The sequence below is a fragment of the Macaca nemestrina genome, chromosome 1 (assembly GCF_043159975.1).
Source record: "Macaca nemestrina isolate mMacNem1 chromosome 1, mMacNem.hap1, whole genome shotgun sequence".
Classification (NCBI taxonomy): Eukaryota; Metazoa; Chordata; class Mammalia; order Primates; family Cercopithecidae; genus Macaca; species Macaca nemestrina.
The window spans coordinates 37,111,550-37,124,861 of record NC_092125.1 but is presented as its reverse complement, the minus strand read 5'-3'; the positions used below and the strand labels follow the sequence as shown (position 1 = coordinate 37,124,861).

The 13,312-nt window shown below is 39.9% G+C and overlaps 1 protein-coding gene across 5 annotated transcripts in view; it reads right to left on the bottom strand.

Moving 5' to 3' along the window:
- Positions 1 to 13,312, bottom strand: part of LOC105484506 (axonemal dynein light chain domain containing 1) — a 192,775-nt gene that overhangs the window by 164,962 nt on the left and 14,501 nt on the right. For all 5 annotated transcript variants that reach the window (XM_071076277.1, XM_011746195.2, XM_011746192.2 and 2 more), the window contains exons 6-9: positions 12,878 to 12,963; positions 9,862 to 9,918; positions 9,083 to 9,185; positions 7,248 to 7,369 (exon numbers count right to left, since the gene is read on the bottom strand). In XM_071076277.1, coding sequence (XP_070932378.1) covers positions 7,248 to 7,369; positions 9,083 to 9,185; positions 9,862 to 9,918; positions 12,878 to 12,963 — 368 coding nt within the window. The remainder of the gene's footprint in view (positions 1 to 7,247; positions 7,370 to 9,082; positions 9,186 to 9,861; positions 9,919 to 12,877; positions 12,964 to 13,312) is intronic.

Sequence of the window (13,312 nt, the reverse complement as noted above, 5' to 3'; positions counted from 1 at the left end):
AGATTAGGAGGGGGATGAGGAATAAAGACTACATAATGGGTACAGTGTACACTGCTCAGCAGGTGATGGGTTGTATTAGTCCATTCTCACACTGCTATAAGGATATACCCGAGACTGGGTAATTTATAAAGGAAAGAGATTTAATTGACTCACAGTTCCACAGAGCTGGGGAGGCCTCAGGAAACTTACAGTCATGGCAGAAGGGAAAGCAAACATGTCCTTCTTCACACAGCGGTAGGAAGGAGTAGAATGAAAGCCCAGCAAAGGGAGAAGCCCTTTATAAAACCATCAGATCTCTGGCCAGGCACAGTGACTCATGCCTGTAATCCCAGCACTTTGGGAGGCCGAGACAGGCGAATCACCTGAGGTCAGGAGTTTGAGACTAGCCTGGCCAACATGGTGAAACCCTGTCTCTACTAAAAATACAAAAAATGAGCTGGGAATGGTAGTGCATACCTTTAATTCCAGCTACTTGGGAGGCTAAGGCAGGAGAATCCCTTGAACCCAGGGGCCGGAGGTGGCAGTGAGCTGAGATTGCACCACTGCACTTCAGCCTGAGCAACAGAGTGAGACTCCATCTCAAAAATAAATAAATAAATAAATAAAATCATCAGATCTCATGAGAACTAATTCACTATCACAAGAACAGAATGGAGACCACGGTGAAACCCCGTCTCTACTAAAAATACAAAAAATTAGCCGGGCGCGGTTGTGAGCGCCTGTAGTCCCAGCTACTCGGGAGGCTGAGGCAGGAGAATGGCGTGAACCCGGGAGGCGGAGCTTGCAGTGAGCCGAGATCGCGCCACTGCACTCCAGCCTGGGCGACAGAGCGAGACTCCGTCTCAAAAAAAAAGAACAGAATGAGGGAAACAGCTCTCATGACTCAACCAGCTCTACCTGGTCCCTCCCATGACATATGGGGATTATGACAACTACAATTCAAGATGAGATTTGGTTGGGGACACAGCCAAACCATATCACGAGTATACCAAAACTCTCAGATATCACCATTGAAGAACTTATCCGTGTAACCAAAAACCACCTGTTCTCCAAAAACTATTGAAATAAAATAAGAGAAGCAAGGTATCATGCAGAAGGAAAGGAAAAAAAGACAGAAAATATGCAAGAAAGAAAATAATGTTAGAGAATAAAATAGTAAACAGACATTCCAAAAGTTTTGTGAGATGAACAATATATTTAAAAAAAAAAAAGAAGAAGAAGGTGGCTGGCTGCAGTGGCTTACGCCTGTAATCCCAGCACTTTGGGGGCCCGGGGCGGGTGGATCACCTGAGGTTGGGAGTTCGAAACCAGCTTGACCACGATGGATAAACCCCGTCTCTACTAAAAATACAAAATTAGCTGGGTGTGGTGGTGCATGCCTGTAATCCCAGCTACTCGGAAGGCTGAGACAGGAGAATCGCTTGAACCTGGGAGGCAGAGGTTGCAGGGAGCCAAGATCGCGCCATTGCGCTCCAGCCTGGGCAACAAGATCAAAACTCCGTCTCAAAAAAATAAATAAATAAAAAACAAAAAGCACAGAAGCAGAATGCTTGTGGCTCCATTAAAAAAGAAAAAAGAAAAAACAGGAATCTAGGCTGTTTTCCTGCCATGCCATACAAGTGAGTGAACAATTACAGAGAATTGTAACCAGAGCCCTAATTATTTGGAATATCATATGTGAGATATAAAACAAAAATAAAAACTTGTTTTATTCCTTCTTCTAGATATAAATTCTATGAGACTAGAAACTATGTCTTACATATTTGTATTTTCACATCTAACAGCATGACTTACGTATAGTGAGAGTCTTATAAATAGTTAAATTCATGAATAAAACCACTTTTTTCAAATTGACAACATGTAAAATGACATCAACTATTTAAACATAAACAAAAATCTTTAATACAAAGAAGTCATTTATTTTGCTTCCAAATAAAACCAAACAAAATATTTGGAAGTGATCACAGATGATAAATTATAAATACCATAACTGAATAGTATTCATCTATATTAACAGTGATATAGGCCAGGTGTGATGGTTCACACCTGTAACTTCAGCACTCTGGGAGGCTGAGGCAGGCAGATCACTTGAGGCCAGGAGTTCAAGACCAGCCTAGCCAACATGGCAAAACCTTGTCTCTACCAAAAATACAAAAATTAGCATGGCATGGTAGCACATGCCTATAATCCCAGCTACTTGGGTGGCTGAAACACAAGAATCACTTGAGCCTGGGAGGTGGAGGTTGCAGTGAGCAGAGATCTCACCACTGCACTCCAGCCTGGGTGACAGAGCAAGACTGTCTCAAAAAAAAAAAAAAAAAAAACAGGCCGGGCGCGGTGGCTCAAGCCTGTAATCCCAGCACTTTGGGAGGCCGAGACGGGTGGATCACGAGGTCAGGAAATCGAGACCATCCTGGCTAACACGGTGAAACCCCGTCTCTACTAAAAAATACAAAAAACTAGCCGGGCGAAGTGGCGGGTGCCTGTAGTCCCAGCTACTCGGGAGGCTGAGGCAGGAGAATGGCGTGAACCCAAGAGAAGGAGCTTGCAGTGAGCTGAGATCCGGCCACTGCACTCCAGCCTGGGTGATAGAGCAAGACTCCATCTCAAAAAAAAAAAAAAAACTGATCTAGGTGTTATACTGTAAGCCTGAGGTCCTAGATTTGTAATATGTCTGAGTTGGACTAGTCGTTTAATCTTTCATCCATTGACAGAAAGAATTATCTAGCCCTTGCTAAAAGGCTGAAAGTGACAGAGAGTTTATCACCTCAAGATGCAGCTCATATATTGGAAAGTATCCATTTAAAAAACATCGTCTTTAGGATTTTCCCCTCCTAACAACATAGGAACTAAATACCCATTACAATCCAACTAGATCCATAAAAGAACACAATTTTCAAAGCATTACTGAGCTTGCGGAAAGAAACAGAAGATTCTAGGGATGAAAAACAAGAACAAACAAAAAATAGTAAGTTAGAAATGGAGTGGGAGTTGTGAGCAGTAAGCAAACCCAAGGTCAGGGTGGTTCCCAGGAAAATATCAACACTGAAAACCAGAGACTAAGTCTTGGGCTCACTTCAAAGTGGGAGGCGTGGGCAAGTGTAGGACTACTGCATGAATCCCAGATTCCAGAAGGGAGCACATGCAAATCTTCTTTTCCAGAAAGCATCCTGGATTCATGCCCTGAGGACCCCATGGCCAAGGTCAGTGAAATATTAGCTCCACAAGCAAAGGCTGCAAAATACTAATGTAAATAAACCACCATGAATGAGACTCAGAAGAAACAACCAACAGCAGATTTTATAAGACTATGCATGAAATGTTTGAGAAATAAAAGATAGAATCTAAAAATGGGCTGGGCACAGTGGGCTCACACCTGTAATCCCAGCACTTTGAGGGGCTGAGGTGGGCAGATCACCTGAAATTAGGAGTTCAAGACCAGCCTGGCCAACATAGGGAAACCCCATCTCTACTAAAAATGCAAAATTAGCCAGGCATGGTGTAGCATGCCTGTAATCCCAGCTACTCAGGAGGCTGAGGTGGGAGAATCACTTGAATGTGGAGGTGGGGCTTGCAGTGAGCTGAGATCGTGCCATTGCACTCTAGCCTGAGTGACAAGAGTGAAACTCCATCTCAAAAAAAAAAAAAAAAAGAATCTAAAAATGAATAAACAATAAAATTATTATATACGATGAGACAGATGTGGAAACAAACCAATAGAACTCTTAAGGGAGGCCAGGCACAGTGGCTCACACTTGTAATCCCAGCACTCTGGGAGGCTCAGATGGGTGGATTGCTTGAGGCCAGGAGTTCGAGGCTAGCCTGGCCAATATGGCAAACCCTTTCTCTACTAAAAATAAAAATAAAAATAAAAATAAAAAATAGCCAGGCATGGTGGCATGTGCCTGTAGTCCCAGCTACTTGGGAGGCTAAGGCACAAGAATCACTTGAACCCGAGAGTCAGAAGTTGCAGTGAGCCAAGATTGTGCCACTGCACTGCAGCCTGGGCCACAGCCAGATTCTGTCTCAAACAAACCAAAACAAAACAAAAACTCTTAGGGGAAAAATATAATTATTGAGTTAATAATAGATGGGTTATAGCAGAATAGACACACCTAAAGAAGGTAGTAATGTCCTAGAACAAATTACCCAAAATGTAGGACATAGATAAGAGGGCAACTATGAAAAAGAGATTAAGAGACAAAGAAGATAGAATGAGAGTATCTAACATATATCTAATCAAAGCTCCAGAAAGAGAAGACAGAATGTAGTACAGACACAAGTCAAAGATCATCACTGATAATTTCCCAAAACTTCTGAAAGACATCAATCTATATAGAGAATTATGGTATAGATATAGGTACAGGAAATATAAAAAGAAATCCAGAGGAACTAAATTTACTTTCCTACCTGAAGTAACAACAACAAAACAAGGACAAAGAATATGAAACAATTTTTAAGACACTGGATATCAGGCAATGAAAGTAAGTGATCCCTGAGAGACCAGAAATAAAGCAAACCCTACAATTATGCCAGCCTAATGCCTTGGGAGAGTTTTCCAGGCCATAGCACACAGAAAGGGAATCCAGGAAGATCCCAGTTGACTCTCTGAGTTAAGGAGACAGAGCTAACAGTCTAGAGATGAAAGCAGCTGGAGTTCAGAGGGCAGAGTAGCAGAGGGAACAGTTACACAGGATATGCAGAAGATCTCCCTCAAGTGTTCACCTAAGTACTGATCAGAGCATAAATGTGAGAAAACTACCCAAGACCAAGGAAAGAACTAACCCAAAAGGATCAGAGGTAAGAGTGCCGGAACTCGCAGAGAAGTAGTACCAGTTCCAAGCAACCAGACTGTAAAAACTCATGATTCATGGGACATTGGATATGGTACACAGAAAAGTTTTGCCTCGGTGTCCAGAAATAATTAGCCCTAAATTGGGCACTGCTCTTGTCCCACCTAAAGACCTAACAGTATCAAAATTTTAAAAAATAACTTAATTGTGTCCCACAACAAAGCTAAGAAATATTTGTATGAATACAAAAGTATACAGATCTGAATAAGGCACGATTCCTGTCTGCCATCCAATCAAAATTACTCCTAGGTTTAAATGTTTGTCCCCTCATAACTGGTGTTGAAATTTAATTGTTATTATAACAGCATTAAGAGGTGGACCTCTGCCCTGATAAATGGACTAATGCCATTATTGCAGGAGTGGGTTCATTATCGCACGAGTGGATTCACTCCCTCTTTCTCTCTCTCTCACTCTCTCACTTTCTGTCATGTTACGATTACCACAAGAAGGTTCTCACCAGATGCTGGCACCTTCATATATTGCACTTCCCAGCTTCCCAAACTGTGAGCCAATAAATTTCTGCTCATTATAAATTACCCCCGTCTGTGAGCAGCACAAGGCAGACTAAGACAATTACTAAACATGTAAAGAAGCAGGAAAACACGCCTATGAGGAGAAAAATCAATGAATCAAAACTGACCCAGACCAAAAGAGATGTTAGAATTAACAGACAAAACCACTAAAAGTTATCTAACTACATTCTGTATGTTCAAAATGTTAAGTAGAGACATGGAAGATATTTAAAAGACCCAAATTGACCTTCTAGAGATGAAAGTAAAAATGTCTGAGATGAAAATATACACTAGATAGGATTAAAGTGAGATCCTGTCTCTACAAAAAAATACAAAAAAAATTAACTGGGTGTGGTGGCACACACTTGTAGCCCCAGCTACTTAGGAGGCTGAGGTAGGAGGATCACTTGAGCCCAGGAGGTTGAGGCTGTAATGAGCGAAGATCATGCCACTGCACTCCAGCCTGGGTAACAGCGCAAGACTCTACGTCAAAAATAATGATAATAATAGTAATAATAATTAGATAGGATTAAAAGCAGATTAGATATTATGGGAAAAAAGATTAATGAACTTGAAGGTATAGCAATAGAAACTATCCAAAATGAATACAAATAGAAAAGAGCAAAAATGTGTATAACATTAGTGATCTGTGGGACAACTTCAGTACTAGTGGCCTAATAAACATGTAAACAAATTCCCTCAAAAGGGGTGGAAAGACAAAAAAAAACACTTAAAGAAATAGCCAAAATTTTTTCATATTTGATGAAAACTATAAAGCCACAGATCAAAATGCTTAATAAGCACCAAGCACAAGAAACGTAAAAAAAACTACACCAAGGCATAGCATAGTGAAATTGCTCAAAAGCAACAGTAAAGAAAAAATCCTAAGGCCAGGCTCGGTGGCTCATGCCTGTAATCCCAGCACTTTGGGAGGCCAAGGCGGGCGGATCACGAGGTCAGGAGTTTGAGACCAGCCTGACCAACATGGTGAAACCCCGTCTCTACTAAAATACAAAATTAGCCGGGTGTGGTGGCGGGCGCCTGTAGTCCCAGCTACTCAGGAGCCTGAGGCAGGAGAATCGCTTGAACCCTGGAGGCAGAGGTTGCAGTGAGCCGAGATCGCGCCATTGCACTCCAGCCTGGGTGACAGAGCGAGACTCTGCCTCAAAAAAAAAGAAAGAAAAAAATCCTAAAATCAGCTCCAGGAAAAGGACACATTACATTTGGAGGAATAAAGACAAGGATGGCAGCAGATTTCTCACTGGAAACAATGCAAATGAGAAGAGAGTAGGGTAACAACATATTTAAAGTACCAAATTTAAAAATTGTCTATATCCAGCAAAAATATCCTTCAAAAATTCTCTTATTGCCCCAAGGCCAGGTACCAAACAACCAGAGACAACCCCTATGATGGAGTGCCCAGTGACATTATCCAAACAATCCAATCCTAAGCCTACTTAACCTGCCTCACCTATTCCTTCCCAAGGAAACCACAATAGAGGTGCCTCCCCACAGGTTCCCTCCCTCTCTTTACCTCATGATTGACTTGGTGTCTCCCCTGAATGGCCCTGTATGGCATGCTGCTTCTCCCTAGGGAGCTGTGAGTATAACAAAACTATAAAACTCTTTCTGGGTTATTTCTCTTGATCTGCATCAGGTTTCACTGTATCTCACCCAAGATAATACGGCTAAAATAAAATGAAAGCTACAGGCCCTTTCCATATATTAACAAAAAAAAAGAAAAACAAAAAAATGCAATTAGATTACTTATGATCAGTAGAATAGAGAAGTGTACTTTTGTGGCATTCTCAAAAGTAGATACAAAGACAAATCTAATATAAAAATCAAAAGGAAACTGGACCATTCCAACAATAGCACTAACCTGACTTTAGACAGAAGTTCTCCTCTGTCTGCACAGTCCACACTGACTTGTCGAATAAGTTCATGAAATATCGTGTTGTAAATGGTCTGTTCCTTCTTCAATATATGTAGTAGTTTGTGCATCTGTCAGAAGGTAAGTAACATAATCAGTACTTACTACAGTCTTAGTAAAAAACGTTTTAGGAGGTTAACACCCTAAATGTAAATAAGTTTTAGAAACACGTTGATTAATTTATTTCACTTACATTTTCATTTATATATATACATACAAAAGTGATATTTGATTTTTAAAAGTTGGTCTGCCTAGGCGCAGTGGCTCACACCTGTAATCCCAACACTTTGGGAGGCCAAGGTGGGCAGATTGCTTGAGGCAAGGAGCTTGAGACCAACCTGGGCAATATGGCGAGACCCTGTCTATACAAAAAATATAAAAATTAGCCAGCCACGGTGGCACACGCCTGTAGTCCCAGCTACTCGGGAGGCTGAGGTGGGAGGATCACCTGAGCCCAGGGAGGTGGCAGCTGCAGTAAGCCGTGATCACAGTGTACTCCAGCCTGGGTGACAGAGTAAGATGATATCTCAAAAAAAAAAAAAAAATTGGTTTAATCACATGCCTCTTTATCTGATGCACTGAAAAGGTCACAATGTCACTTCTATGTTATACCTGCCAAAAATAAAAAACCTCAATCTAAAATCATGACTATACATACATCTGACAAACCAAAATTGAAGAACATTCTACAGAGTAACTGGCTTATGTTCTTCAAAACAACAAGGTCAAGAAAAACAAAGAAAGGCTGAGAAACTGTTTCAGATTAAAGTTGTCTAAAGAAACATGACAACTAAAAGAACTGTGTGATCCTTGGATTCTGGACTAGGAAGAAAAAATAGCTATTTTTAAAAGTCATTATAGAGACAATTGATAAAATATAAAATTTAAATGTGGTCTGTGTTAGATAATACTATCATATCAACATTAAATTTCCTGATAACTATATTACGGATATATAAGAGAATGTCCTTGTTTGTAGGAAATATATCCTGAATATATGGATGTTAAAAAGGCTTGATATCTCCAACTCACTCTAAACGGTTCAGAACAAAACGATGCATATGTAGACAGAGAAGGAGAGAGAATGAGAAAGCAAATAGGGCACAATGTAAATAACTAGATGGAGAATCTGGGTAAAGGTTACATAGCATTGTCTTGTATTGAACTTTTTCTGTAAGTTTCCAATTCTATACAAATGAAATATATAAAACAAAAAAGAAATAGCCCTGATAAAGAAAAAAGTCGCTATCTATGTAAGACTAAAAGAGTTCTTTCTTAAGTAGAAAATAAAAATTACAAGTTGTGGCCCAGTGCGGTGGTTCACACCTGTAATCCCAGCACTTTGGGAGGGTGAGGTGGGCAGATCACTTGAGGTCAGGAGTTTAAGAACAGCCTGGCCAACATGGTGAAACCCCATCTCTACTAAAAATATACCTGGCAGTGTTTTTTAGTATTACATAAAATAATAAGGGTCTTACAATCAATGATACCTTATATTTGGTGAAATAATAATACTAACAATTAATTATACAGTGTCTACCACATGCCAGGAACTGTTCTAAGCACTTTACATTTATTATGTCATTTCATCTCCACAAAAACCCTATGAGGTAGGTGATATTATTATCTCCAATGTTCAGATGAGGAAACTGAAGTACAAATACATTAAATGACTTGTCCAAGGCTACCAGCAAATATATGGCAGGGTCAGAATTCTAACCCAGGCAATCTGCCTCCTGAGTGCATGCTCTTAGCCACCAGGTTGCATTCAGCTTTGCAATTACCTTAGTTGGTCCTGTATATTCCTGATTTTCCACACCAGCCCTCTCTAGCATAGTATCCATCACATCATTCAGCTGGGCCACTTCTACTCTTTTATTAGGTTTCCTAAAAAATTGAAGTGGCAGACTTATGCAATTAACATTGCAACAGGTAATTCTCAAATGGCAAAAAGAATATGATATGTGTAAAGAGAATATATATGCTCTCTGGGATATTAATGGCATTTTAAGCATTAGACCTAATCTATTGGGAGACCAATAATACAGTAGAAAAAAGCAAGAAAAATGCAAATAGTATGATTCTCCTTTCCATAAAAGAAAATAATGCTTCCCCCCCAAAAATTCTATATGCCTATCACACAGGAGTGTAAGAACACAGCAAAAGAAAAAATGTGGGGAGATAAACATCAAATTTTTAACATTGGTTACCTCACAATGTGAGAGAAGAAAGGGACAAAGAAAAGGAAAACAAAAAAAGACTATAGCAAAATAGAGAAATACTAATGGTTAAACATAGAATATAAAAGTACTTTATAGTATTTAAATATTATGCTATATATGTAAATATGTAAACCTGAATATGCAATTAGACAAATTAAATACATAAACATTGAATATACAATTGTAAAATCGAAAACGCTGATTAGATGATGAAATTGTAGGCAGTTATTGTCTTGGGTTGCTGCCATAATTTTAATAATTTTGTTTAATAAAGTACCAAGAAATATGTTTGTATATAGGTATTGTTTCTGAGAAAGATTTGAGAAAATAAACGTACTTACATGGATGGGAAGAGCAATAGCCTGTTTTCACTATCTGTGAGGAGAGTAGTGTATTTGCTACAATAAATAAGATAGGTAAATGTTATTTTAAGAAAATTTTCTAGCCTGTTTATCAATTAGCACAACTAACCCCCAGAATCTTGGTTTCTAAGTACCATTCTCCACTAAAAGGAATCAGTACTCCTTGGAGAAGTGACTCACCACCCATTCCAGGGCTGGAGTTGGAAAATACAAGACGAACCTGGAAATCTTATCGAGCCAGAAAATAAGTGTTCAAATAATCATGGGGACATGTCCAAAGAACACAAGAGACAACTCAAAGGAGCGGCGTGTGGCCATGGGCCAAATGTGGAAAAATTTGAGCATCAAAATAATGGGCTGGGCATGGTGGCTCACGCTTGTAATCCTAACACTTTGGGAGGCTGGGGCAGACAGATCACTTGAGGTCAGGAGTTTGAAACCAGCCTGGCCAACATAGTGAAACCCCCTCTTTACTAAAAATACAAAAAAAAAAAAAAAATTAGCTGGGAATGGTCGCGTGTGCCTGTAATCCCAGCTACTCGGGAGGCTGAGGCAGGAGAATCACTTGAAACCAGGAAGTGGAGGTTGCAGTGAGCCGAGATTGCGCCACTGCACTCCAGCCTGGGCAATAACAGCAAAACTCCATCTCCAAAAAATAACATAACATAACATAACATAACATAACATAACATAACATAAAGATAGTAAATAATTAAAATCCATCAAATAAAATAGAAATCCATTATTCCATATGGTAAAATGCCAACTAACAAATTGGCAGAAGAAATAATGATCATACAGAAGAAATGACGAAAATTTTTAAAATTCATCAAGACTGGGTGCAGTGGCTCACACCTGTAATCCCAGCACTTTGGGAGGCCAAGGTGGGTGGGTCACCTGAGGTCAGGAGTTCGAGACCAACCTGGCCAAAATGGCAAAACCCCATCTCTACTAAAAATACAAAAATTAGCTGTGCGTGGTGGTGGGCACCTGTAGTTACAGCTACTCAGGAGGCTGAGGCATGAGAATTGCTTGAACCCAAAGGGCAGAAGTTGCAGTGAGCCAAGATTGCACCACTTCATTCCAGCCTGGGTAACAAAGCAAGACTTCGTCTCAAAAAAAAAAAAAAATTAGCCATGCGCGGTGGCTCATGCCTGTAATTCCAGCACTTTGGGAGGCCAAGGTGGGCAGCTCACCTGAGGTCAGGAGTTCAAGACCAGCTTGGCTAACATGGTGAAACCCTGTTTCTACTAAAAATTCAAAAAACTAGACGGGCATGGTGGTGCCTGCCTGTAATCCCAGCTATTCAGGAGGGTGAGGCAGGAGAATTGCTTGAACTTGGGAGGCGGAGGTTGCGGTGAGCCAAGATCGTGCCATTGCACTCCAGCTTAGGCAACAAGAGCGAAACTCCATCTCAAAAAAAAAAAAAAAGTCATCAAAAGATCCATAACCAATGGGTTGTTAGGAAATACACACTAAAGTATTTGGTGGTAGAAGTATTTGATTACTTACTCTTAAATAGTTTGAAAACATGTGCATGTGTATGCATGATTGTGTATGTTTAAGAGCAAATGAGACAAAGTGTAAACAACCAGTGACTCAAGGTAGAGGAGGTAGGCATTCCTTTTCCCATTTTTGCAACTTTTTATGTCTGAAATTACATTAAAATAAAAGGTTACCCAAAAAATGAATTTCATTTGGTTCTCTTGGGCAAAATATTGTTCTGAAGCATACCATCACAATGAAATGCAATATATTATAACATACATATTGGAAAGACAATATCAAAAGAGTGACAGCCGCTGGATATTTTATCATAAAACCTTAGTCCAAAGTTCTCGTTTTCTAAACTACAAAACATTCAAGTGTTGTTTCAGAAAATAAAAGCAAGATCCTATTTTCAATCCCATAAACAGGAATCAAAGACGACAGATCATGAGTCTGCAATGTGGAGCCAAGCCCTGGAGCATGGATTATGAGATGCTGGCTCGGAGGGCTACTTTCCTTTGTCTCCATGATCGTTGCTCAAAATCATTCCTGAAGGGCATAGTCACGCATTCAAAACAAAGTCCCATTTTTTAAAAAATTCAAAATTAAATGGCAGGAAAAAAATATGAATAATTTAATCACTAACATCCCAAACTCTTTTAAGTACTTTTAGTTTTGTTTTTGTTTTTTTTTTTTTAATTTGTATCTTTCTTTTTTAAAATTATTTATTTATTTATTTTTTGAGACAGAGTCTGGCACTGTTGCCCAGGCTGGAGTGCAGTGGCTTGATCTTGGCTCACTGCAAGCTCCCCCTGCAGTGTTCACGCCATTCTCCCGCCTTTGCCTCCGGAGTAGCTGGGACTACAGGCGCCCGCCACCACGCCCGGCTATTTTTTTGTATTTTTTGTATTTTTAGTAAAGACAGAGTTTCACCATGTTAGCCAGGATGGTCTTGATCTCCTGACCTCATGATCTGCCTGCCTCGGCCTCCCAAAGTGCTGGGATTACAGGCGTAAGCCACTGGCCCCAGACAATTTGTATCTTTCTTAATTGTATTAGGATGGCTGGCTCAAATGTTTTCTCATTTCAGTTTATATATTGCTCAGGAATATGAGTGTACTATTCTCAGGTTCTTCTATATATGGGAAGGAGGAAACAGTTCAACTTGTCAGGCATTCTTTCTTGTTTTTGTTGAGATGGAGTTTCACTCTTGTTGCCTAGGCTGGAGTGTAATGGCACAATCTTGGCTCACTGCAACCTCTGCCTCCCAGGTTCAAGCGATTCTCCTGCCTCAGCCTTCCCAGTACCTGGGATTACAGGCACCCGTCACCACGCCCAGCTAATATTTTTGTATTTTTAGTAGAGACAGGGTTTCACCATGTTGACCAGGCTGGTCTTGAACTCCTGACCTCAGATGATCCACCCACCTCGGCCTTGCAAAGTGCTAGGATTACAGGCATGGGCCACTGAGCCGGGGCAGGTATTCTTTACACATCATAGTACTCACTCATCATAACACTCCAAACCTGAAACTCCTGTACTTGACACAATATGAAATTCTTCAGGAATCAAAGTATCTGTTAGTGTCTTTGGCTTAAAAGAAAAGAAAAACAAAACAAAAAAGAAGAATGAATACATTAATAGAGAAAAAATTCACTTGCACAAATCCTAATTCCTAACCCAAAGAGATACTACTTTTTAAGTTGAGAAATTTTGATTGGAGAAATAACAATATTAGTAATGTGGGTCACAGCAAATGACAAAAACTAACCAGAGCACACATCTCTAAAATAACCATAAATTAAAGAATAACCTTGGTACTAGTATTAGTTACATGTGTCCCATATATTCAGAAGTTTATTGATTCTTTTCCTTTAAATTCAGCAGGGAATTTAAAATTCAACTTAGCAAGATACCAAAGATAAGAATCCTACAACTTTAT